Consider the following 26,757-nt stretch of genomic DNA (forward strand, 5'->3'; position numbering starts at 1 on the left):
CATACTTCATTATGCATATAATTTTCAGTTAGTGATTTTTATTTAGTTCAAATTATTTGTCTTGTTGTCCAAAAATCTACTCTAAGTTACCAGTTTTGGGATTTGAGCTGTGCTGTGATTACACGGGGGAGTTGTTGAACACCAGCAAAGCATTGTCTCTGATAGGTCGTCTTTGGGAGGAAACCATTTCAGAGACTGAGATGCTTGCATTTGGCTTGAAAAAGCAAACTGCCATCGTATGGTTGTGCTCCAGTTGAGTAAGAAAATTTCCAAACTCTTATCTATAGCAATTATAGCAGCATTTTAGTGAGTGATTGGTTATATTAATTTTTGTGCCCTGGCTATTCTTGCATACTTTTGAGAGGATCCTAAGGAAATAACATGGCAGGGCGGCTTATCTTTAAAATAGATATCAAATGTGTGGCAGCTTTGAAAAGAAAAAATAAATGAGTTTCTATACAGTCCTACAAAGACAAGTGAAATTTTAGTTTTGCATTTACCAATGAATGAGAAAAGCTATTTCTGCCTAAGGAGGGGAGATCTGAAATCAATCTCTCATTTTTCCTTAGGTGAGAGAGCTTTATAGAAGAATGAGATGCTTGCAGACTTTGGTAGAAATTAAGTGAATTCTGTATTTTTCAAGTCCTTTCTATTGATATCCTCTTTTCCCATTATCTTTAATCATGTGTGCTGATCAAAGCCAGGTTGGCTGTTTATACAGTATCTATTCATCAAGAGTGTGCAGGACACTTTAGGGAGAACAAAAAAATTACCATCTGCAGCACATTTTGTTGGCAGTGGAATGTGACGAGAGCCCTCACCCACTCATCATTAAGATGGATTGACATCAGAAGAGCTGGGGATGGAAGCGGCTTTAAAAGATTACACAGTGTGGCGTTCACGTTGTAGCCTGTGACACATACAATTACCACTCATCAATTAAAACAAAATAAAGCTCAAGAAGAAACATGAGATAACTGTGTTCACAGAGCTCAGCTGGTGACCCAGTGACAACCTGGCAATTACAAGGCCTCTTCATGGCACTTTGTATTTTCACAGTGCTCCACAATCACATTTATTAGCCACCCTTCACAGATGCCGCATGGAGCTAATTGATAGGGCTTGCCATTTTCCTGTCGAGCACAAGTGGCTTGCTGAGAGTCAGGCGGTCTCTGATCATGCTACCTTGAATTAGAACAGTACTCTGTCCTTTTAGAGAAGACAGCTTTGAGTAACCCTAGAAAACCCACTTCTGCAGCTTAACCTGTCTTCTAGGGGAATGCTACTCTAAAGCTTCAGATTCAAAAAAGAACCTGAATGTTGACATCCTTAAACCTCCACTTTAGCCCTTTCCAGACATTTTAAAATCAATGTCTCCAGCAACTTGGTTTATGTGTTAAAGGTTGTCCTTATTTAGGTTATAGCCTCAGGAATTTGGACATTCGAATCCTTTCAAGTCTTACAGAAACATCAGGAGAAAAAAAAAAAACCCAGCTTATTTCTAAACTAGAGAGCCTCAGTTTGTGTCTTTACCTATGATTAAGATTTATATTGAGAGATAAGAAGTGATTTTATTCCAATTGTTAATGCTGTCTTTTACCCATAAAATCTCATGTATACCTTACTGTTTGGAATGGGAAATGTGAGCATTGGATTAGTTCAGCGAGTGTCATTAAATGGTAGGAAATTAGTGGGTTCCATTTACTGTTGTGAGTATACCCAAACAACCCTTAACAATCAGGAGGTGGAATGTTTATATGTCAGGAAGGGCTGTCCATTCCATCCTTTACCTCTTGAATGTTTTGAGCATCTTATATAGCACACTCTTTTAGGCAATAGGTATTTAATCTTGAATAAGAAAGCTAGGGTCTTTAACCTCAAGCATTTTGCAGTTTAGCAGGTAGGTTATTCTTAGAACTGGTGGACAGGTAAGGGATGTCAGGAGGAATCAAGTCCTGATGGACATGTCTCAAGAGAAACCAAGTCCTGTTGGAGCTGTTAGCTCTCAACAGGGAGATGCCGGATACAGAAACAGACATGGGCATCTGCAGCTCTGTGAAGTTTGAGTGAGATAAAAACACTATGATACATGTGCTTGTGAATACCCATTGTAAAGTCATGGGCCTGAATGAGAACTTGTCAGTGGTGTGAGAAAGTCCTGGAGGGTGAGCCCAGTAACAGCCTACAATTTAAAGGGGGAGGGGGGAGGTGAGAGAACCAGGTAGTGAAGATCAACAGAGAAACAAACCTAGCTTTTTAGTCTCCCAGAATCCTTGAGTACAGGGGTCTTACTTCATAGCTTTCCCCTGGAAAGTTGTATTTAAACCCTCTGGTGCCTCTGGAAGTTCTTTTGGGTGTAGTAAAGGAGTATAGTAGTGTAAGTTAAAAGATCTTTTCCAGTATAAACTGTGTTTTTTTTTTGTTTTTGTTTTTTTTTTTTTTTTTGGTTAGGAAGCAGAACACACAGGTAAATATATTCAATGTCTCAGATTTCTTCCTAGTCATCCCTGTGTATAGGTGTGAATTCAGGCTCCTCACTGTGAGTAAGTGTGAGTTCAGAGTTCTTCTCAGCATATGAGTGTGAGCGCAGCTTCAGTATGAGTGATTGTGAGTTCAAGATTCTTTTCAGTGTGCATGTGGGCTCAGGCTTCAGTGTGAGTGATTGTGAGTTCAGGGTTCTTCTCAGTGTGTGTGATTGTGAGCTCAAGCTTCTTCCACAACCCCTTTCACAGCTGACACACTTGGTAATTAAAGAGACAGAAACCACACTGTCTAAGTCATTTTGGCTGCTCTTGGTTTTTGTTGTTGTTGTTTGTGTGTGTGTGTGTTAATAAACCTTTCAGCATAAAATGAATATTGATGTTTTAAGAACTTCAGTAGATAAGCCCAGCAGAAGGACAGCCTGCCAAGCAACTATACTGCCTTCTGTTGATCCCCTGACTTTATGGTGGCCTTCCCATTTCGTGGAGGAGCATTATGTATCAGAAAACCAATGAAGAAACTTAAGGTCTTTCTTTCTTTTTCTTTCATAGAAAAGCCAGAAAGGCATTCAAGTCAACAAGTATTTATCATAAATAGCTTTTAATCACAGGGGCTCTCACGCTGCATGTGTGTTCTACTAGGTTTAATGGCCTGCTGAGCACTTTAACACAGTTATTAATGGGTTGTGCTCTGCAACCAAATGCAATGCTAATAAGCGTTACTTCTTCTGCTAGCCTTTCCATATCATCAGTTCAGTTCTTTGCCTTTTGATGTGTGGTACCAATTTCCAACTTACTGCATAGCCCCAAACCTAGTGACACTCAGACATATCCCTCTATGAAGCAATATCAGAAGCTTTTTCTATTTGACATCAAGCAATCAGAAGGCAAGTCATATGCATCATCCCTCAAAAAAGAAATTCAGAACTCACTAGAAGTTGTATGGTTGATAAAAGTCTAAATTAAAATTAAGCACAAACTCGTGACCCAGAAGCAGCAGGTATGTGAATGCAGTGGTTCACATTTCTTACCTACTGTTTTTTTCGTTTTTAATCTGGCACACCAGGAAATAACTTTTTTTTTTTTTTTGGAGGGTATCAGTGAGGAAAACTTTCTGGGATTTGTATTGTTAATCACCTCTTTGATCTAGGATTTAAAAACCTGAAAAAGGAGTTAGATATTGTTGCTTCCTTTGGTATTTCACATCCTGTTAAGGACATGACCACTTAGTTGGTACTCTGCCAGAAAGCAGAGAGCCATTAGAGATTCTTTCCAACCTTGTTACAGCCAAATCCACATCAAGGCTCCATGTTCCTGCCCTTTAAATCATTATCACCAATCTTTTTCATTCTTGGGCTATTATCCAGGGTAGGCAGCAAGCAATCATTCTTTAGTTGGGCTTTTTTGTTAATCACCTTACTAAAACTTCATTCAGCTAGATTTGTCCCATGAAATTATTCTCATATTACTAGTGATGTGTCTGTAAAAGTCCCATTACAGACTGCAGCTCTGTCTAAAACACATTTAACTTCATCACATGACCTGAAAGGTTAATCTGACCGTGTGTCTGTGTGTCATGCAGGCTTCAGTGTTGGCATCTAGGGGAACTCACATCCGATGCGACACTCATGTTTCTGCATTGTTTACATTTACCTGGGCATGTCACCAGTCTGGGGCATCCTGTACTGTAAACTGGAGCTCTGTCTACCTTTCTGCTGAGAAACTGAGAACTGTACTCCACCTGATAAAGGAGAGTACACTTTCTTTCCTGACTCTCTAAGCTAGTGTTATCAGAGAAGTAGTGTGTTGTGTGTTCTACACTTACTGAAAGTGAAAATATTTTTTCAGCTGGCTTTTAGGCTTCTAATTTACACACACACATTCACCTTCTTATGGGGATCAGCATTTTGATTTGGTGCTCCATAGATGAAGTCTTTAGTTTTGTTCTACCAAGCCAATCATCCTTAGTTACTATATTTGAGCATCACTGTATTAAAATTGGTAAATTTAGCATGAAAAAACTTTGAATTACCTTATTTTTACTTAAATAATAACAACAATTTGTTCAAAAAGAAAAAAATGGGACTTTAGACTGCATTTAAATTGAGCAAAATTGTTAAGTATGGACTGTTTTTTGAATACCATTTCAGATCTGTGGGGAAAAAAAGAGAAAGTGTGGGAGAGATAAGATGAATTAGAAATTAGATTAAAAAGAATGACATCCCTAGACTGACAAGAAAGGGGTCAATAGAACACAAACACAAAGGTGGAAATTTTCAGCAGGAGGCATCCTTTTCCCCTATTCTGCTTCAGTTATAGCTTGACCAACATAGTATTTATTCCAAAGTGAATACTGAAAAATTCGCTACAAATTCTTTAGTGACTTCACAGAATACCAGGTTTCAAAAGGCCTTATAGGTGCTGTTTCATGAATCTGCTGCTACTGTAGCTATGTACTTAGCAGTACAGTAAACTGCATGAGCTCAGAGCTGGTGCTAAGCCTGTGTGAGCCAGATCATCCTTATCAGTTCATGCTATATGCTCTGAATGTGGTACCCAAGGCTCAGAGACATTCAGACAGCCTTTGCCCTCCCCTAGGAACCTTGACTCTCTCTTTCAAGAGCTAGATCAGTGCACAAAAGCAGAGAGTACACCATAGAGAAATTCAGCTAACAAAAGATCATTGTGAGGTATAAGTTATCAAGAACAATACCAGCCACATAGTCAATATTTTTAAATAAAAGTTTGGAGCCAATGAGGTGGTTCACCAGGTAAAATACTTATGCAAGCCTGATGACCTGTTTTATCCCCGCAACCCATGGTGGAGTAGAGACTGACTCCGAAAAGTTTTCCTCTGTGTTCTGCATGACTAATACATACACACACGATACATACATGTATACAATAATAGCAAATTAAACATTTAAAAATGGGTTTTACATGGCATACTAAACACTGTGTCTCCAAAGATGTTTGGGAATACATGCACAAGTGAAATGAGTAAACCTAACTAATAAATGTGTATTCTGTCACATAGTTATTTTTGTGATATATATCCACTGTAAGCATTTTTAAAATATATGAATTACTACCAACATATTATACAGTATGTCTCTTGAACTCTTATTCCTACCTATTGATATACCGAATTCTTTGGCCAACATGTCCTTAACATTTCTCCACCCATTCACCTCTGGTAGCTACCCCATTTGCTCAGCTTCTACATGACCAACTTTTGTAGTTCCACATATGAATAAGATCCTGCCATCTTTTTGTCATGCTTTTCCTGGCATATTTCACTTAACATATTTTCATCAAGACAATCCACCTTCTCAAAAATGATAGAATTTCATCCTTTTCGTGGTTGAATAATATTCTGTCTTTGTATGTGTGTATGTGCACCCTTGTATATCTGTGAATGTCTCTGTTGTTAGTTTGTTTATATATCTTGGTCCTTTACAATAATATTGTAATGAAAAATTGAAGTACAGACATTTCTTCAGCCCCGTTGTTTGTATGTACCACTGGACTACACAGTAGTTCTCTTTAAGGTGTTTGAGGAGGCTCCATATTGTCTTCCATAATAGTTATCATGGTTTAATTTCTCACTAGCAATAGATGAATGTTACTTTCTCTGTATTCCCTTCCCATTACTTGTTACCTGTTACACTTACAGTAATTGTTTTTCTAACTGGATTCAGTTGTATTTCACTGCATGTTCATGGTCATTAGGAATAGTAACAATTTTCCCATTGGCCTGTCGGTTCATTCATTCTTTGTTTGCTTTTTGACAAATGTCTAATCAGGTTGCTTGCAGTGTCTCTTCCCTGTAGTCCTAGCATGCTGGAGGCTGAGGTAGTTGACTGGTTAGCAAGTTCCAAGCAAGCCTGTGATGCAGAAGAAAGAGTGAGACTTTATCAAACAAAAATGTGTACTCGAGTTCCTGCCCCTTTTTCTAACTGAGTTATTTGGTCTTGTGCTTTCGAGTTGCTTCAATCCCTTACACATTTTAGGCATTCATAGTCCATGTTTTATGAAAGGAAGCATTCACATATAAAAGTTTATATTGGCCAGTATTAATATTTTGACTGACAGAACTTTACACATAGCAGGAGTGCATTGGTCAGGAGCAGTTATCAGTGAGACAAGCCATCCGTGTGTTGTCTATGCACTGAGGGGACATGCATGTGAACAGACTGAATGACTCAGTTGTGTGCTAAGGAGACATTCATCACTGCTTTGTCCAGAGTTCTCTCTGCATGTTATAGAATGCTATGGTCAGGAACAGTATACTGTATTTACATGTCAGATTCTTTCCTTCTCTTTGTTGGGAGTTTTCTTCTTTCCTAATGAGTGTGCTTAAAATATAATACAGAATCTTTGCTTTGTGTATCAAGGAAGCTATGTTTTGTTTGATGATTTCCACATAACACTGCTAATTTTACTTGATGTGTCTGCTTTTAAGGTGCTTCAGCTTGCTATGTCTTTCTTTATGGGACCCCATTCTTTGGGCCATTGCCTTTTGTCTGTCTGTTTAGTGTGTGTTTTTTATAGTATTGTTACATTAGGGTGTACTGGCCACTTTTAATTTGAATCCATTTCTTAGAGTTACTCCCTGTTTGTGAATGTTACATAGATTGCTTGAGGATTGAAATACAGCTACTTTTTAAAAAAAATGATTTCAAACTCTAAATATTTCTTCACATGTATCAACTGCTATAGAGTTTGTATTAGTTATTTATAGTTGCAATGCTAAAATACCATGATTAAAGCAGTTTAGACCAGGAAGTGTCTATTTAGGCTTAAGGTTGTAGAGCGAGAATATATACATATATACATGTGGGAGATATGGACACAAGTGTGGAGCAGGAAGGTCTCAAAGAATTAATAAAATATCAAATAACATATTACATATGACATTTTGTCATAGTTAGAGAGTGAACTCCAAATGGGTTGAGGTTTTACAGTCTCCAAACTCCTACCCTGTGATGGGTTTCCCCCATAAGGCTACAGATACACATCAAAGGTTGTCTCAGGGTGGTCATAGCAATGTAGCTTTGTAGTTTTCATATATAGTTTCTTTTTTCTAAAGCAGGATTTTTTTTAACAATGTGGGCAGTACACTTCTTTGTTCCGATGGGGATGCGACTCTGTTATAAGATGTCTAGCAACATTCTAGACATCTATCAACTCAGTGACCATAGAAACTGCCTAGTTTTGACAGTGAAATGCCTATAGACACTTTCTCCCAAAGATGTCTCCCTGGCAAAGAAAATTGCCCCTGGTTAAGAGATATTTCTATATATAAACAATGTGAAAGTAAATTGACATGTTATAGAATGTGTTGACAACCACACCAAAAACATTCCTGATAATGAGAGTAAACACAGAGCAGTCATATGGGGTAGGCAGCGATCTGAGAACTTGTTTCATGCAGGCTATCAAACCCATAGGATGAGACATACCATTTTATCATTACCTATATTTTGCAGATGAGGAAATTGAGGCACAGAGAGATCACTGCCTTAAAGTCATACAGCTCCTAAATGCCATATAGAGTTCATGATTTGAACCTAATATTTTCAATAAAAACTTATTGAAATAATTAAATGGTGTTTAATATATTACCTGATAGTTACCTAAAATTAACAAATAATCTGTGTGAATATAGATTTATGTTTAATATGATATTTTATTAATTCTTTGAGACCCTCATGCATTCATACATACATACAATATAATTTGATCACATTTGCTTTCCACTCCTCTTTTTCATTATCCTCACCATATTTAATAATTTTTTTATTATTTCAAAAAGATTTTTATTTATTTATTTTAAAAGCCTATCTTTTCTTTTCTTATTATGGTATCTTATGATTACATACCAATCCCAGTTCCCACTCTCTCCTTTCCTCCTATTCCCTTTACCTTCCTCTAATTTTGCCCCCCATCCACTCCTTAGAGAGGGTAAGACTTCCTATGGGAAGTCAAGCACATTGTTTTGAGGCAGGACCAAGGTCCTCCCCACTACATCTAGGACAGCTTGGAATTGACATATAAACAGACAAGTAGACCAATGAAATCGAATCAGATATTGATCCACACACCTATGAACATCTGAGTTTTGACAAAGAAGCTAAAATTATATAATGGAAAAAAGAAAGCATTTTCAACAAATGGTGCTGGTATAACTTGATGTCAACATGTAGAAAAATGCAAATAGATCCATATCTATCCACAAGCACAAAACTCAAATCCAAATGAATTAAAGACTTCAATATAAATCTGACCACACTGAACCTAATAGAAGAGAAAGTGGTAAGTAACCTTCAATGCATGGGCGCCGAAGATCATTTCCTAAATGTAGCACCAGTAGTACAGACATTGAAAACAGCATTAAAGAAATAGGACCTCCTGAAACTGAGAAGCTTCATTACACTCCCTACCAAATTCCTTTTTTGCTTGTTTATTTGTTTTGTTCTTTTGTTAAGAACCCATTGAATTTAGTTAATGTTGTGGGGCAAGTCAGTGGAAGGTGGTCAATCCATCAGGTACCACACTCCTAAAGAAAACTGGTCATCTACTCTACTATTCATGAATGTCAATAGCTCCTTAGCGAGGGGTAGAGGTTCCTGACCTCTCCATCCTCCATGCTGGAATGGTGACTGGCTTAATCTTACAGATTCTTGTGCAGGCAGCCATAGCTTCAATGAGTTCATGAGTCCAGAAGACATTGTTTCATCCTAGTCCTCCTAACTTCTTGATCTTAGAGTCTTCCAAAATTTCTCTGAGTCTGGGAGAAAAGGGGTAGGATAGAGATGTTCAATTTATAGCTGAACAAATATTTCTCAGACACTTACTCTCTGCACTTTGATGAGTTTTGAGTTTCTATGTTAACGACTTCCACTGAACAAAGAAGCTGCTCTGGTGCAAACTGGGGGCTGCATTAATCTGTGGGCATGGAGATATGTAGTTATAGGAAAAAAATTGGGTCCTAGGTTCATTTAGAAAAATAATAGTGATAGGTTCACCCTTGACCCTATTACCTCCTTAACAATGGGCTCTTGGCCAGATTTACAATGCCAGACATTTCTTTTTTTACCTGTGGAATGGGCCCTAAATCCAATTAGAATATGGGTGGTTACATCCATAACATTTCTTTTACTGCTGACCTCCTATGCATAACTTTCTTGGGTGGTCATTATTGTAGCTGATTGTTTTCATATCTTAGGAAGACTGTTGGCTTTTCTCTCCTGGCAGACTATGGAATGCTTCTGGTACTGTGAGAGCTGGCCAGGAGTGAGGAGGCTTCCTTGACAGCATAGCGGGTGTCTCCATGTTCTGTCACTAAATTGTGTGGTATCTTCAACCAGAGTGTCTTACTATCAAGTTCTGGTGAACAGCTAAGAATCGTGGCAATAGTCTGTATTGTTTTGAGGGATATCTGGAAATTCTTTGATCAACAACTTGAAGGGAGGTATACAAAAAATTTAAATACATTTTTAATAGATCTTAAAAACAATTTTGGTTTTCTTTTGGTTTGCTTTTATGTATTGTCTTGAATACAAAGCAGGGAATATCAGCATTGCTAAGCCTACATATGTAAGGAAATCTTATGGGTAGTCTGCCAATATGATCCTCCAAGTCTGTCATCTAATCTGTACTTCTTTGTGTGTACAGCTTCAGTTCTGGAGAACTTACCAATGGAGAATGGAAAAGACTAAGCAAGGTGCATTAGTCAATCAATCCTGAGGCAACCATAGTTGGTTTTCTATATTGATAGAAAGAATGGTTCTTAATTTTATTCTATATGCATTACTTCTGATAAGTGGGAGGCCTGTGGATATAAAACACTGCAATATTATTTTATTTAGATATAGATATTTGTGTAGATGTATGTATTGCTATATATTTTACTCCCCATGTGTCTATAAAAGCATATACCCAATATCCACATACATATATGTATTCAATAATAAGTCTTGTAGCTCACATTGCAGAATTTCATAGTAGAGTATAAAACTCAGGAAACATTATTTTGTAAATGCATTTTCCTTAATTAAAAATGAATCAAGGATTTTAGTGAAAGCTTTTTTTAGACATTTTTTTTCTGTATTACAGAGACTACAAATCAAATTGTGAATAACTGTCTTTAATGATTTGTGTTTTATCTAAGAGAATAATAGGTATTTTTAAATGATTTTATTATTTCTGTAAGGAATAATTAAATTGTAGATTGACTCAAATTTGAGGAAAATCATGATTGTAATAAGAAGTTAAATTGTTTGTTTTACAAAATTGGCTTTTGTTTCCTTATTTTGCAGAAGTAACCCCCTAAGAAAACTAGGAAAAGGTGGTCTATTTTATCTTAGAGAATTTTGTGCATGTTCAGATAATGAGAACCATTCCCTGAAAGAGTTATGGCTGGAAGTTAAATGACCTGGTGTGGTTCTTGCATGTTGAATTCATGCTTAAGTACAGAGGAGTTTGAAAAAGACACCAAACCTCTGACCCCTCAAATCCTTAGACTGTAGGCATGGGCACCAGCAACAGCCACATGTTGTGGATTTGTGGATGGTTCCCATGTTTCTTCCTTTCTAAGCAAGTGAGGTAGAAGGCCCTTGATCAGACCAACTCATAAAAACCAGGATAGCTAGAGCTTAAATAGGAGCTACTTTATGTTTTCCAACCCTTTTTTATTGAGATTAAGTCATTATTAGGGGATTAGTCTTATAATGAGAAGCTTTATTTCGTCTGGTTTGCTGAGAAACCTGGAATTATAGGGGTATGTCCTGGACAGTCCCTTTTGTCTTCCTCTTAGGTCTTAATTTTGACTTCTCCTTTGTCCCCAATTTCGAAAGCATCTTATTTTCTGTACTCTACCCCTTTCAGAAATGCCTAGGGTTTGAGAGAATAAAAGCAAGTCACCTCATCCATTGAAATGTAAGAAGAATAATTTTTAGTTTGACTCTCACCCATTTTCTTTCCTCTTTTTTCACTTTTTTATTGACTCACGTTGCAAAACCATACATAGAAATTACATTAAGGATTATGGAGGAAAAGAATACATTTTTAAATTTCAAAAATTATGTCAATTTAATGGTAACCCGACTGCTGGAGGATAATTATTACTGTATGGGGCAGTTGATGACCATGTTGCTGGCAATAATTCCAGAGGTGGAAATGCTGAAGGCCTCTTCTGTTTTGTGAAGTTGTCTTGAGAAACTTCTATGGTGGATATGCTGGCAAAAGGCTGAGATTCCTTGTTGGTGTGAATGAAGGGCAAAAGGCTGTAGCTGTCCCAGAATGTATTTTTCCAGAGACCTAAATTCTAAAATAAGTGTTGCCATAAATTAACAAATCAAGAATTCTGATTCTCCAGAGGCATCTTTTTCTTCCTTGAAAGGGTTCCTTAAAATATCATCATCAGGTTAGAGATTCTATTGTAGATCACATGGATAAGGTAACGTTTTACTATAAAGCCCAAACGCCAGGATTTGGCTTCATGAAGGAAGAATAAAAATAACTTTAGCCCTACATGATTTACTTACTTAGCTGGAACTAAAAAATTTAAGGTCTGAGAGATGTCTTAAGTTATGGAAATCACCAAATCCAGATGACTTGGAAAAGTATCTCTAAAATTTGCATTTATATTTAATGATCCTCTCAGAAATAGAACTGATTAGTGTGGGTGGGAGGTAAAATTAAAGCTATCAACCAGTTTTTATAGTGATGAATGTAATTATTTTGATAATCAAATGAGTTAGATGTCTACATATGAGATGAGTAACAAAAGAACGATTCTCACGTCGGTATTGCATGCTGAAGTGAATGTAGAATTTTCTGTTACATATGAAGAGCAGAGTGTGTGCGACTTGACATGTGTCCCTGGTGTTGACTTCACAGACTGAGTCCAGGGTTTGGGAGATCAGCTACTGTAGACAACTGCTGTCTTTGACTTAAGCCCATGGTGTATTTTCCTCTACTGTCCCATAAAGTTACAGTGAGAATGACACCAAAGCACTAGCTTTCAGGAAATGGAAATGAAAACTAAAGTATTTTGTAAAATTCCTTTTACTTTTGAGGGTATAATTACATTATTTCCCCCTTACCCTTTTTCTGTTCAAACTCTCTCATATACTCCTTGTTTTCAAATTCATGGCCTCTTTTCATTGGGTTTTGTTACATGCACATATGTATACATGTATATGTTCCTAAATATAACATGATCAGTCGGTATAATGTTACTCATATGTATGTTTTCAGGTATTGGAAGACCAATTGTTGGTATAGCAGACAGGCAGAGTGGACGGGGAAAGATCATGAGACCTCAGCCTTACAATAGAGAACTAAAACATTTTATTCCCAGTTCCAATCTCTCAGAATTCACCTCCTCATATCTAGGATGGTATTATTGGGGGGATGTTTGGTTATTCTTCCTTGGGACATAGTAGTGTTAGGAAGAAAAAGACACCATGTTCTAATAAGTTCATTTGCTTCTGATCATTTTTTTTATATATTTATACAGGTTGGTCATGCAGAAAATCTGCAGTTTCAGGAAACTTATTTTGAGAATTTTTGTTTGTTAATTTGTATTATTCCTACTACCAATTAGTATAGAAATTTAAACATTGCTTACCTAATAGAAATTTGGCATTGAAAAGTTATTTTAATGCCTCTTAGGACTTTATAATTTTCCTATGCAGCAGTTTTTGTTTAGAATTTGACATCTTATCAGTTTAATTTCCAATTTGTATTTGTTACTAAGCATTCATTTTGCTTCAAACTATATTACTAATAATTTCTGTTAAATTCAGAAGTTCCACAGTTTATATATCTGGAAGATTTGTGATAATTTTGTTCCTAATAAGTGAAACCTGTGAAATGACATCACTTAAATATCTTTAAGTACTTTTCTTTAATTTCACCTTTATCATCTCCTTTTGATAGCTTGAGGGTGCAGTTATTATTGCCTAAGTGACATCACTATTAGTTTCAACATAAACTTCTGATTGTCACCTTGAACTTCCCCTAGATCCAGGTGCATGCTGTAGCTTGTCATTGTAGTCATTGTGCTTCATCTCATTAAGCCTCTTATTCTGTCTGCTTTCTTGAGTCTTGGGAAAGAGTATTTTTCTGAGTGATTGTACCATATTGTTCCAAATATAAGGCCACCCAGAATAGAAGTCAACCTCCAACTAGAAACAGCTCAAATATGGAGAAAGGCTGGGGGCCCAGAGCCCAGCGGGTCTTGCAGTGGTGGCAAGGGTGCCGAGGAATAGGACGATGCCTGCCCTCTCTCCCGGTGAGTGAAGATGAGCCAGTTGTCTGTATTTGCTTGTGTATAACCAGATGGCCTCTGTGGCTAGTGGAATCTCTATAATTGGGGCAGTGGGTAGATAATGCTTGTACACATGGAGAAAGATGGCTGTATGGGGAGGGGGTAGATGATGACTATTTACATGGAGGGAAGTGGCTGTGTGCGGAGGAGCCAGGAAGGCAGGAGTATAATCTTTTACCTCTTTCCAGTTGTCTTAGTTTATTCTGAGCCAGGGGTCAAGGTTGATCAAGCCCAACTACACAAAAAGACAAAAATACCTTCAGGAAAAAGAAATGAAAGTCCAGGTGCATCCAGGCAGCCTAGAAAATTATTCCTTGCCCATGCACTGGTGACTGGAGGCGTTTGCATATTGTATGTGTTTGCAGCATTTCTTCATATGTGGTTTGAACGCAAGCAACTCAAGATCAAATCACATGTCCTATTTTCTTAAGGCTTTCTACCTTTAAATTCCTTGTTTTCAGAGCCAGTCTTGTATAGTTTAAGTAAGAGACCTTAATCTTATTGAAACAAGCTCTGAGAGACTCTTAGGTATTATTTCTTGTACTGCATTCTCCTCAGTAGGACATTAAAAACTAGTTTAGCCAAAATATATAAGTCATCTGAACATACTGAACATACTGAACGAGCCTACGTAATTCTCCAAATTCCTCAGAAGCATTTAGATAGCTGAACTTCTACTGTGTTAAAGCAGACAGAGTGAGATGCTAGATTCTAGTGTTACAATCTAAAAAGCCATTTAGTACATTTGGTATTTATCTTTACCAAGTATTTGGTTACTTTTGGGCGTCCAAAACAGAGAGATTTAATACACACACACATGCATAATATTTGGGGAATAGTGGGGAGAGGGAGGGAGCACACCTTGATCCTTCTGGATGATTACTAATACATGCCCTCAAGGCTAATTTAAAGTTAAAGTTTTGAAAGATAATAAATTTTCCCCCTAATAAATACTACAAGTGAGAGCTTATTGTAATCATTTTCAAAGAAAACTAATAAGCCAGGTGGTGGTGGTACATATCTTTAATCCAATACTCAGTAGTCAGAGACAGACACATCTCTGCAAGTTTGAGGTCAGCCTGCTCAACAGAGGGAGTTCCCGGACAGCCAAAGCTACACAGAGAAACCCTGTCTCAAAAAGGAAAAAAAAAAACACCAAAAGGAAATTAATAGAAGTGTTTATATGTTTATTTCTTAATAGCTATGATAAGTAGAGGACTCTCTCTAAGTTCAAGCAATCCCAGCTGGCCCAGATGATTAGGTTTAAAGACAATATTAATGTTGACTTTCAAATCTTTATTAAGTCAAATTGTTTTTAAAAACAGGGGATCCCTACCCAAGCATGCCATTACTAAAGTACCTGTCTATTGGCTAAATGTGGAAAGAGAATCTTTAAAGATAAACTGTGCATAGAAAGGGGTTAAGAAAGGAAATGGCAGGATAGTCACACACATGGCAATATTTATTGTCTTGTGTCTCGGATCACCAAGCAGAAGAATAGCGCACTGTTCCAAATGGAAGGTGAGCTGAATGCACACACCCTAAACGTGCTTTTCTGAAAGAGTTGCTAGGATGCGGGGGAGAACTGCAGACAGTGTCACTCAGGAAGAAGAGTTTCATTGCCACTCATCCAGTTTGGAATCACTTAATCTAAAGAGAAAATTTGTATACAGTTTAGGGGCTAGAGAGGTCTGTTTTCCAACTATCATTAAATCTCAGGAAATTGCCTTGTTATTATGCACATCAGTGTTATTATGTCTGATTTAAGTTACAAACCCAGAAAAGGCAAACTTAATAATTTATTTTTCATGAGGTTTGGGGGTTTTTATATTTAATAAACCTATTTCTTTATCTGCTTTTAATGTAAGACTTTGTAGCAACCAAGGAGAGAAGCTAAAGAAGTATAACAATGTCTCATTGGGCCTCAACCTCTTCTTGGCAGTTAGTTTGGGTGGGAGGCAGGAGCAGTTAGATTGTATAGTTTTGTAGCTTATCCTTCATAGACTTGTTGGAAGTAATATAGAGCCTTGAGCTATAGTATGGAAGGTAATGACAGCAACAAGAGAAGGGATGTAATATTCCAAATTTTACGGGTTGTTAAATTTTATGTGAATTGCACTGGATGCATATGGCCTGTAACTATGACTATTGCTGTGTGCATCTTGGCCTCCACTCCCTTACAATGTTCACCATGGACAATCTCCTGTGGTTGTTATAATCTAATGTCCCAAAACTGTTGTCTCTCACTTTATGAATTTACATTGCCCCTTCAGTGGTTCCTACTACTTAGGAAGATTTTTTTTAACAAGACCAACTAGCATCACTGATTAATCTATTAGTTGTGGCTAAATCTGTAGGGTTTTTTTTTTTTTTTGATGGGCAGAAATTAAAATTCTTCAGGTCCCTTAAGAATGAAATGCGCCACAAAAATACAGGTTTGGAAATTTCCCCTTGCTACTTTCCTAAGAGAAGATAATTGTTGCTCTCTTTTTCCTTGTTGATCCATTATTAGCCTTTCCTCAATCAATATTCAGAAAACCTGCAGACCCCTGAGAGGATGTCCTAGGTGACTATCGCTCACACAGGCTTAATTAATCATTTCTCACCCACTGAATTGAAGAATAATTAATTAACAAATATGTACCTTGTATATATTTTGGTTTTCATTTTAACAGAGGCTAATAAATGAATACCTGCTTGATGAAATGTTTAGCAAGCAAAGCCTTTTTAAAAAATGTTCTGTTATTTATAGGCCTTTCCCTCAACAAGGTTTTTTTCAAGAAACACAATTTCTCCAGTGTAACAGTGTTATGTGTTAGTGTTTTCCTGAGACCTATGAACTCTGACATTTGACCTGCTGAGTAAATGTGTTTCACTTCGCTGTGGAGTAACTCATGAATTCCTTGCTCTTCAGGTCTTTAAGTTTCAAACATCAGTCTTGAAATGTTTTTTAATGGCCATTTCTTCTGGGTATTGCACTCTTTGGTAAACTGGACATGGCATCCAAATGCTTATGGGGATGGTTTCTGTTTTCGCATCAAGTACAAGTGTATTGCAATGAACAGAATGAGCGTGTCTTAGATAGGCTAAGAAAATTGAGGGGGAGGTGATAGAAAAAAATAATAAAATGGCTATTGCTCATTTGATAGTGAAACTGCATATTTAATGGCATCTTTATGGTTATAAACGACTTTTGTTTTAATAACAAAGTTGTTGGTTTTCTACTAAGGGTTCTTTTAGGTTGTCATCAGGGGCTGAAGGGAATAACAGTTCCCCCAACTCTCCAGCTAGCTTCAGTGGACATACCACATCTTCTCAGCAGCCTGAACCTGTGGTACATTCTCTTAAGGTAACCGATGTGTGCTACCATTTTTCCAGAACCTCAGTTGTGTCGTGGTTTGTTTGCTGTAGTCTGGCAGTCCTCAGTCTTGCTGTAACCATAGATACTTTATTTTTAACCCCCTTTTTCGGTGTAACTTTTTAATCTGTCTGATTTTAATTTGTGAACTGACAGTGGGCTTGAGTGTGCAAGGTTAAATATTTACTTTTGTTATTCTGCTTGAAAAATGTAATACGTTTCTATCTGCATTGAAACTAAAGTCTGTTGTGCATGCATATCCATGTGAAAATATTGTTACAGGGTTTCTCTGTGCAATGTTTACGGCATAGATGTCACCACACATGTGGCATTAGTAAGACTGTCAATGTGAGGAAGGCAGTTGAAGTTATTACATGGTTATTATTCAGTGACTATTCTTCTATTAAGTCTAATTAAGTCTTTAAATCCCAGTTACTGTTCCTTAATAGGTACATTAGAAAAAATAAATGGTTCTAGCTTTGACTTTTACTTCAGATTCAATGGTGACAATGAAAATTTGGGCAAAATTAATAATTTATTTCATTAACTAATGATGTTTTCTAGTAAATAAAATTATTAAGTATTACAATTAAAATTAGTATTAAATAATTTAAATGATTTTTATGCAGGCAATAGAAATCACCTTAAGAACTGAGATATTTACTAAGTATGAAATACTGTCCTTCAGATAAGCTCATATTTTGAAGTTTTAATTTTTGTCATATAAGCTTTCTAACTCTTCTTAAAATTATTTCACTTACTTAAAATTATTCCGACTTACCATCAGACTAACGTTGACCTTTTTGAGAGTATGCCAAAGCCTGGTATGCAGATAAATTGATGAGAATCTCAAAGACACATTTTGATTTTTGTGATTTAACTTCAACAAGAGATTTAGCTCTCAGTATATTTTGCTTTGGTTAATAGAAAATGAATTCATGTTCTTCAAACATGTACTGATTGCAGATGAGAGCAAGTAAGAGCACCATGCTGGTGGCTACTGTCAGTGCACTAGACTCCTGCCTTAGGAGAAAACACAACCCACAACGGAGTGGAACAGGTGAAAAGTAACAGCAAGGTTTTAGAGCCCTTCTCTGCCTCTAGCAGATGTGGGCTTAGTGGCTGATCAGTACTTTCCTCTCTAGTTGAGCTTTAGGGTGAATTAGGCACCAGCCCTCTGAAAGCATTTTAGAACTGGAAAAGATCCACAGATCAGCTTCAACTTTATAGCAGTTCAGATTTTTTTCCTTCAAAATTTCCCAAAGCAACACCTTGCCCTATTACTCTCAACCTGCTGCCTTTTTGAATGTCAAATGTGACATTTAAATTCAATGCACATAGTGAAACACACTGAAATCTCCTAACTTCTCAGTGCAACTTTGAGTGTGGCCTCGAAGGACAGGAATGACAAGAAAAGGACCCTTAATTTTCTTTGAAATGAGTCTCTACTTTCTGTGTAAAATGTCTGGAGATAGGGTGCATTTACCAGGAAACACATGGTTTTCTTCGTGGGTGGGTGGTGAGACTAAGCAGGCAGAAATCTTTAGAAGATCGGAAATATCCAAAGTGCTCACTACTGGGACTTTCCATGTCAGGAGAAGTATGTGCAAACATATACCTTGGAAAATACCTCATAAGATCAGTATGCAAAATAATATGATAATAGAAAATGATTCTGTTCCTCCCTTTCGATACATTTGAAAAAAAAAAAAACACCAGGCTTTAATGAACACTGGGCCTGTTTTGTTGGGAAATGTTTTAAATCTGTGTGAGAAGCTGGTCCATTTTAATAAAAGTATGTTTCCCTGACTCTAAAGTATATTATTGCTATTAATTGCAGCTTAATTTAGTAGAGATGAACTGATTTGAAGTACACGCTGTTTTGAGGTGTATTACAAATTGAATGTGTAGGCAGATGTTCAGGGGGATCTTTACATTTATAGGCTGAAATGATTTCGTCTCAGTATATAAAGAATGGTTATAAGGCTAGTATCAAGAATTTCAAAAAAATGTTGGTATCAATATGGTGATAATGAGAAGGAGATTTTGAATAAGACTATTACAAAATTAAACTTAGTCTCAGTGTTTATGAACTTGACATGGTACTAATTATTGGGATACCCCCTTAGTTGTGACCTTCCTGACCACGATGACAATAAGAATAAGCTATTTAGTAAGTTCTAGTCCGAGGTGGATGCTGCAGAATAAGGATTAATTTTTATGCCACATCAACACTTTGGCTTGCAAACTACTCCAACAGTGACAAATGGAACCCTTCTGTACCACAGGCTGTTACTACATGAAAATTTTGGCATTTAAAAAGCAATACATTTGGCCTATTTACGGACATTTTAGAGAAGTAGAAACATAAGCCAACAAACATGTTTAAAAATCAGCTAAAGCACACTTTGCTCAAATGAAAAAATATTGCAGCATTGCTTGGATATTTTCAGTATAAGAAGTCATGAAGCATTTCGCTTTAAGATCTGTCCCCACACTCCTTTGTTTGGCACTAGACCAGGCAAGAACACTGAACGCATAGTGTTCATCTGCATACTTCATATGCATATTCTTTTGTGGCCATCTTTTCTATGGGCTTTGTCTACACATCACTTAGACCATTTGGCATATAATTAATTGTATTCACTGTTGCACTGGAACAAGAGTTATTGACTATACCCTAAATGACTCACACTATTAGATATCTTAATGACTAAATTAACTGCACCTAATTATTTTAGACATTAATGAATTTAATTGACTATAAGTGATATAATAGATTGCTTTGAACAGCCACTTGAAATAAATCAACAGAATGCATTCCAGGTTTCAGATTATATGAACCTATTCTGATATGGGAGAAAACTTAAGATTTGACAAAGCTGAGGTCCTTGATGGTGTTATCATAAACTGATAGATTTTCCCCATGTGAAATTTGCTTTTCTTTTTCAACAAATCCAGGTCTTGGATGTTCAGGAAACTATAGACCGTCAACAGGGTAAAGAGTATGACCATGACCTTAGTGAGACAGAAAAAGCTATAGTCAGAGAAATGTGCAATGTAAGTCGGATGTGCTTGATTGTGTATTCTGTGTTACAGCCTTATCACAGTTCAATTATTCCTTTAAGAATATCTACTTTGAAAATTGATAGCCAAATGTCTATACATTTTTTACATGAAAATAAAACAATTGCCCTTGTTTTTATTTTCAGTTTGCTTTATTGCAAGGATATTCATACAGTCATGCTGAAAACCACCAAGATCAGTGGGTTCGGCAATATAGTGCTTGCCCACTACATGCGAAGCCCTGGGTGTGATCAGAAATGATCAGTCAGTTCTGCATTCCAGAATGACCTATGAACATTTTTAGCTATTGAATTTAAGACATTTTAAAAGGAAGAAAAACTTTCGATGAACAACCCCGCAAATCAATTACTTTTCTAGCTAATATTTACTTGGTTCATAGATGAGATATGCACCCTTCATATCATACTAAGTATTGTCTTCATGTTTCGTAGCCAACTCAAACTTTGACACTGGTGAGGCAAAACAGGTGCACCAATGGGATAGATGAATAAAAATCTATCCACAAAGTTAGAGAAATTAGTTAAAACTTGACAATGTAATTGTTAGTTGACATAATATTTAATCAAGAATATAGTCATGCAACTTTGAAGAGGTAAATTAATTATTATAGAACAATGCATTTGTTAAATATAACAAGCCATGGTTGAGCCCCAATTTTAATTGGCTTTGTGTTGTTGCATTGTATTTTTATCCTCATATTTTAGACTTGTATCCGAGAATAGCAAACTTGTTTAGAAATCCCGTTTAGCTTTACATGTATTCAGTTCATATATTCTCAGGCCTGGTTCACCACCTCATGATATTTCTGGAATCCAGTAAATGATCTTTAAGTCCCATGGGCATTTTATATGTGTTGAGGTGAGAAATGTCAAACCTCTTGCTTTGCCTGTGTTGTGGCTGCTTTCATTTTGCAATCTTTTCCAAGCACCTTTCTTTGCTACATCTCTGTTGTTTGGTTTTAAATGATCATGGTTCTACATATCATTTCCTAAATATACTACTGTTCACCCGCTGTAGCTTTTCAACTTGTGCTTAAGATCTTTCCATTGAACATTTATCCTATAAATTTACAGCTTTGAGTCATAAGCCTAGGGATCTTATTGCTTCTCATTTATTTACTGTCAAAATGGAAGTAAAATTCAGTTTATAGGTACTTTAGTGCTGGGAGAGAAGCACACAAACCATCCTCTGGTAGCCTCTTAGAAGTGTGGGGAGCTCCCTAATTGGATTTCTCTATTTAATATCAGTTACAAGTTATTTGGATGTATCACCTTGGCCAAGAGCCCCAACATTCACATTATATGTTTGAAGGGATCAAGACCCCAAAATGAAGCTACTTGCTCAAAGTGACTAGGGAACTTTGTTTAGGATCTTTCCATTTGAACATTTAATTTGTCCTATAAATTTACAGGTCAATGTTTTAGCCAGGTCTCCTTTGAGGACCAGCTGTTTTTAACTCTCATCATAAAGAAAACTTCCTGAACATGTTTTGGGATGATGATTTTTTTTTGTTGATCTTTTTGTTTGCCTTAAAAGGACACTATATTCTCATGATCTTTTAACTGTACAAGATTATAAACTCAATTCACCCATCTTATTTAACTTTATAGTTCCCCTCATGTCTCTTTTTCTAATTGTCCATGTTTGTCATTGGTCCCTATATTACAAAAAGAAAATGAAAACCAAACCTTAGCTCTGGTTCTTAAACACTCACTTAGAACCAATTTTAAATAGCACCATTATAAATTGTATAGCCCTCAGCTGTTACACAGAGAAACCCTGTCTCAAAACAATAGCAACAACAAAAAAATCACATGGTCACCAAAAGCACACAGTAAGTACTGGAGAATAATTAAAGGGTAGGTAATAAGGAAAGAAGATTACAAGGCAGTTTCATAAATAATCTTTCTAGAAAGTAGGTAACAAAGATTACAAAGACTTCCTATTTTAGGATCTACAAATTTTATAATGTCACAGAATTGTGTGTGATATTATAAACTTAATAAGTCTCTGAAAAACTCAAGGTAATGGGAATTTTTTTCAGTTTCTGATATTCCTCCTGGATGTAAGTGGGTGACATCAGCTTACCAAAAGACTCTTATCCACATACCATCACACTATTTAATGAACAGTTAGTTGTTTCTCTTCTAAGGAAAAACATACTGCCATCTGAGAACTGTAACCATCATCTTTAGTAACCTTGTCATTTTAGGCCTGTCTGAAATCTTCCAATGACAATTGAGGTACTTGGTCAACTCAGTCCCACTCTGTGTACAGCCCTGTTCTGATTCTCATCAATGTAGTACCCCCTTAGTGTCATTGCTTTATTCCAGAGTTCTGCCTTCAGTAGGAGTTTCCTTTCTCTCATTGTAATACCTGGGTGTGGCCCATTTGTTCCACAATTCAGTAACTAAAAGAGTAGTTGCACTCTTAAGTTGCAACAGCCAGTGTTCTTACATCTGCAGTTATTCCATGGTCTTCAGATAGATCCCTTGATTCCAAACCAGATATTCAAACATTCTGGGTAGAATTGATTCCATTTATGGGCTAGATAGGGTAAATGCATGACATCTTTTGAGACTTTCTTGGCTTCCTATGTATGGCTGAAGCTGTCCATTATTATAAAATTCTATTCCCTGTATTTAAAGGCCATATCCAAAATTACCCTTAAGGGTAATATGTTGTTTTCCTATGCAGTGGTGACTCTCTTAATCCCACTGTCTTGGAAATGAAGAAAAGCAGAAGTCTCTGTGTATCACTGTAGATGGTAATCATTGTCCCTAGTGAATCTAATTGAAAGCAAAATAAAAAGAGATAGTCTTTCTGTTGCTAATGAACTACTGGTTTTGTGTTCATTCTAGAGCACCATAAATCTGTGTGAAATTCATCACGGTAACACAGTCCTCACAGTGAATAGTCTAGGTATTATGATGGTATTATATGCACACTGTGTGTATACATGCATCTGCTTATTCCAGTTAGTACTTGTCTATTGGAATTTTTGCTGACCTCAATAATTTAATACTCATGTTATTCTTAGTATTACCCATTTTCTAATATCTATTAAAAATGGCCCATGTTTTAACAGGTTGGAATTGTATTTCTTTCAGTCATTTCTGAATTTCCTTAACACCATGTTTAGTTGCTTTCTGTTCTGGAAATGAGAGAATTCCCCAGTAGCTTGTTACCTGAAATTCATGACAACCACATATCCTACTTTGCAAAAATCAGGAAACCAAAATTAGAATATTAGGACTTAATGTGGCTCAAGAATGCAAATTCTCTTTTCTAAATGAATTAAACATTTTGTTTCTTTTGTTATAGATATATGCTAGAGGAACCAGTCTGCTCTTTTAACCAAGGGCTCTTTATTCTATATGCACATTTAAATCACTTTGGGAACTTTAAATAAAAATACAGATACCAGTGCTCTTCTCTGCCAGCGTCCTCAAAACTTCTGCAGGTGGGAATTATTGCTAAGCCAGAGTTGAGGACCACTCCAGATAGCTAGGGGGAGATGTCAAGTCTCTATAATATTAGCTCTGGATGCTGGTGGGTGAGGTATAGCATCCTAGCTCTAGAAAAGTCCTAGTGTTCTAGAAACTCTCATCACCATGCTTTACTTTGTGTTTGAACCCATTCGTGTGGAGTTTGTCTTGTCTTTGCACCTATCTTTGGTCCTCTCCCAGTCCCCCTGAAACTCATGCATCTGTTTCTGTAAGACAGCACATAAGATGCTTATTTCTTTTTTTTTTTTTTTTTCTTTTAAGGTTGTGTGGAGGAAACTTGGAGATGCTGCAGGCTCATGTCCTGGAATTAGGCAACATTTGTCAGGAAACCAGTACAAAGGGCCCATGTGAGAAGCACTTCCTTCAAGCATGAAATCATCACTACCAGAAAATAAAGAAAAGAAGAAAAAGAGAAAAACGTCGATTCCTACAAAATGGGACTCACGGCATCACATGGAGTGATTGTACATTGCACATATCTCCCCTCTAAACCCTTCAGTGCAACTTCCCTCATAAAGCTAATACGTGCTATACTCCTCACTTTAGTGTTCACAGCAGTCTCAAGGTAGTTTCAGAAAACCATTGTTTTCATATCAATATCTTCATGACAACTGAAATGTTTTCAGCTCTCCACATCTATGATTGACACATTGGGTAGTCTGCATGGTTGGATGAGTCCAGTAGCGCCTCCATGGCTTTGATAGAGGTGGTTTATTGTATCTAATAGTGGGGGACTTTTGTACTGTGTGGAAGAGGTATTTTCCAGCATACGAGACTAGGTTGGGAAGCTCCCTCTTGTATATCGATTGAGGAAAGTTTGCTTCCTAATGCATAATTAGTTGGATGCAAGATAATATTTGATTTCTGTTTTTGAACTTCGAGGTGCTAAAATATCACAAATTATTTTACCAGCTAGAAAGGTAGTAGGAATTTTAGAGTGCTTATCAGAGAGTATCATTTTTTTCAACTGGTCAGAATAGATATTCTAATTTTGATGGGTTGTTTATAGAGGCAGGTCTTAGGGACACACCACCCTTCATATATATTCAGCATACCAATGTCAACTAACAAGGAAACAAATGTAATTTTTCTAAGTGTTTCGAGTTGTGAGATTGTCTATTTCTACAATTTAGTTTCTAGACATGCTGTATATTTAATAAACTTTATGTACAATTTAAAATATTGCACTGAACTTATGAAACAAAAGCTTTCTTTGCCTATTTACTGCAGCTATCTAATGTTTTATGAAATTAACGCATGTCCATTACTGAGGCTAAAAGCTCCTGTTCAGATCGCTTGAGCTGTGTTAGCTTTGCTTAGGTTTCTTATTTTTGGTATACATATATAATATTAGAATGTGTGTACTGGAAATGCTGTGATAGATATTTTGTGTTTATCTAAACGCAATGATAGTTTCTTGTATGAATGTGCAAGAGGCCTGTGACAGAATGCTGTTTTTACTATAGTTTAAGATTATAAAATAGGGGTGCAACAATTCCTGGGTATCTTCTGAACTTATGATTTGATTCAGTCAAAATTCTTTGTTATTTTTAGATGATCTTGTTGTGTACCATATTAATGGTTATTGGCAGGGGGATGAGAAAGAATTGTGTTGTGGTAAAAAAGTATAATTATGATTTTAATAACTGCCCTCTGAAATACTTTTCTAAAATATTTTTTCTGAAAATACATACAAATTCATTTACTATAGAAGGATATTTCCAATTACCATAATGGTTACAATTTAAGACTCTTCCTTTAAATTGTTATTTGTTTAATGTCTAAGAGAAAATTGTTTGCTCTGTGTATTCCTTCCCTCATAGAGGCATCCCTCGATTGTTGTCCTCCTACAATCGGAAGACATTTAAACATGGTTTGTGCTTGCAGCAGAGCCTGCAGTAGCAGATACAAAGGACACTGGTCTTTTGACAAAATACTTCTGTAAATTTTGATACTGTATTAAAACTATTTTTTTAAAGTTCCACATAAAATTGAGTATTAAGTATATGTGTTCATCCTAGCAACAGTAATAAATTATTTAATCTCACAGTACTTTTGTCTTTTTTGAAATGTTTCTCTTTAATGGAGTAGATTTCTAATTGTCAATGAATACCATTCTGCTTTGTGTGATTGAGGAAATAATAATACCACAGAGGATTAAGTATAGAAAAAATGCATATTTTTAAATATGCAAACAAGAGACCTAATAGTTAGAGACATCGTAATTTACACCATTGTCTATTACAGTGTCTGGGATGATTATTTAGTGACAGTTGAAATTTTGTATTAAAATTCCCACTCTTTATAAACATACTTGTAAGGGAAATACTAAAATAGCTTTTTAAACAATTAAAGTTATTTTACACATTGGGGAAAAATATACAATGGTACACAAGACTTCTCAGAAGATGGCAAAATAAGGCTTCCTAAACTGAGTGTTACTCAAGTTTTAAACAGCAGAGTGCATTGACCACGAGTCGCACTTAAAAGCTCATTTTAATAAATTTGCTATCTAACCATTTCTGCAACAAAGGCCATATACGTACTCGCTAGTACCTTTAGCTGAAGTGTGGCTGATAGACTGGCAATCACAATCTGACTCCTAATGAATGACTTTCTCATTTTTAGCACATGCTTAAAGCCCAGTAGAAATTCAGACTATCTCTTGTGACAGTTCAAGAGTTCAATTGGTAATGATTGCCCCTTAGTTCAGTGAACACTTTGTGAATGCCTACCACTGTCATAAAATGTTGGTTCTCAACTCATGGCTCTTAGGATGTCAAGACATGCAGGGATGAATATATCTGCAGTGTCAGCAGGAGCTCCCATTATCCTGGGTACCTAAAATAGGATTGTCTTACACATCCATTTCACTTGATCTGAAGAAAGAGCCCCCGAGTGCCTTCCAGAGTTCTCAGACTCTGCATGCTGAAATAAGCTTCTTGCTGCTGCATCCTCTCTTAACCTAATGGAGAAACTAGC

General features: G+C 36.5%; 1 protein-coding gene across 2 annotated transcripts in view; it reads left to right on the forward strand.

The window, feature by feature from the left end:
• The window catches only part of Ccdc85a (coiled-coil domain containing 85A), a 187,282-nt gene extending 161,528 nt beyond the window's left edge, over window positions 1-25,754 (forward strand). Inside the window, exons 4-7 of one of the 2 annotated variants that reach the window (XM_050123852.1) lie at window positions 13,651-13,785; window positions 17,051-17,170; window positions 20,141-20,239; window positions 24,037-25,754. In XM_050123852.1, coding sequence (XP_049979809.1) covers window positions 13,651-13,785; window positions 17,051-17,170; window positions 20,141-20,239; window positions 24,037-24,126 — 444 coding nt within the window. In that variant the 3' untranslated portion in view covers window positions 24,127-25,754. The remainder of the gene's footprint in view (window positions 1-13,650; window positions 13,786-17,050; window positions 17,171-20,140; window positions 20,240-24,036) is intronic. The other variant, XM_050123853.1, reaches the window with a different exon arrangement.
• The last annotated feature ends 1,003 nt before the right edge of the window (window positions 25,755-26,757 follow it).

The sequence above is a fragment of the Alexandromys fortis genome, unplaced genomic scaffold, assembly GCF_014885135.2.
Source record: "Alexandromys fortis isolate MF-2015 unplaced genomic scaffold, M_Fortis_MF-2015_v1.1 scaffold_210, whole genome shotgun sequence".
Lineage (NCBI taxonomy): Eukaryota > Metazoa > Chordata > Mammalia > Rodentia > Cricetidae > Alexandromys > Alexandromys fortis.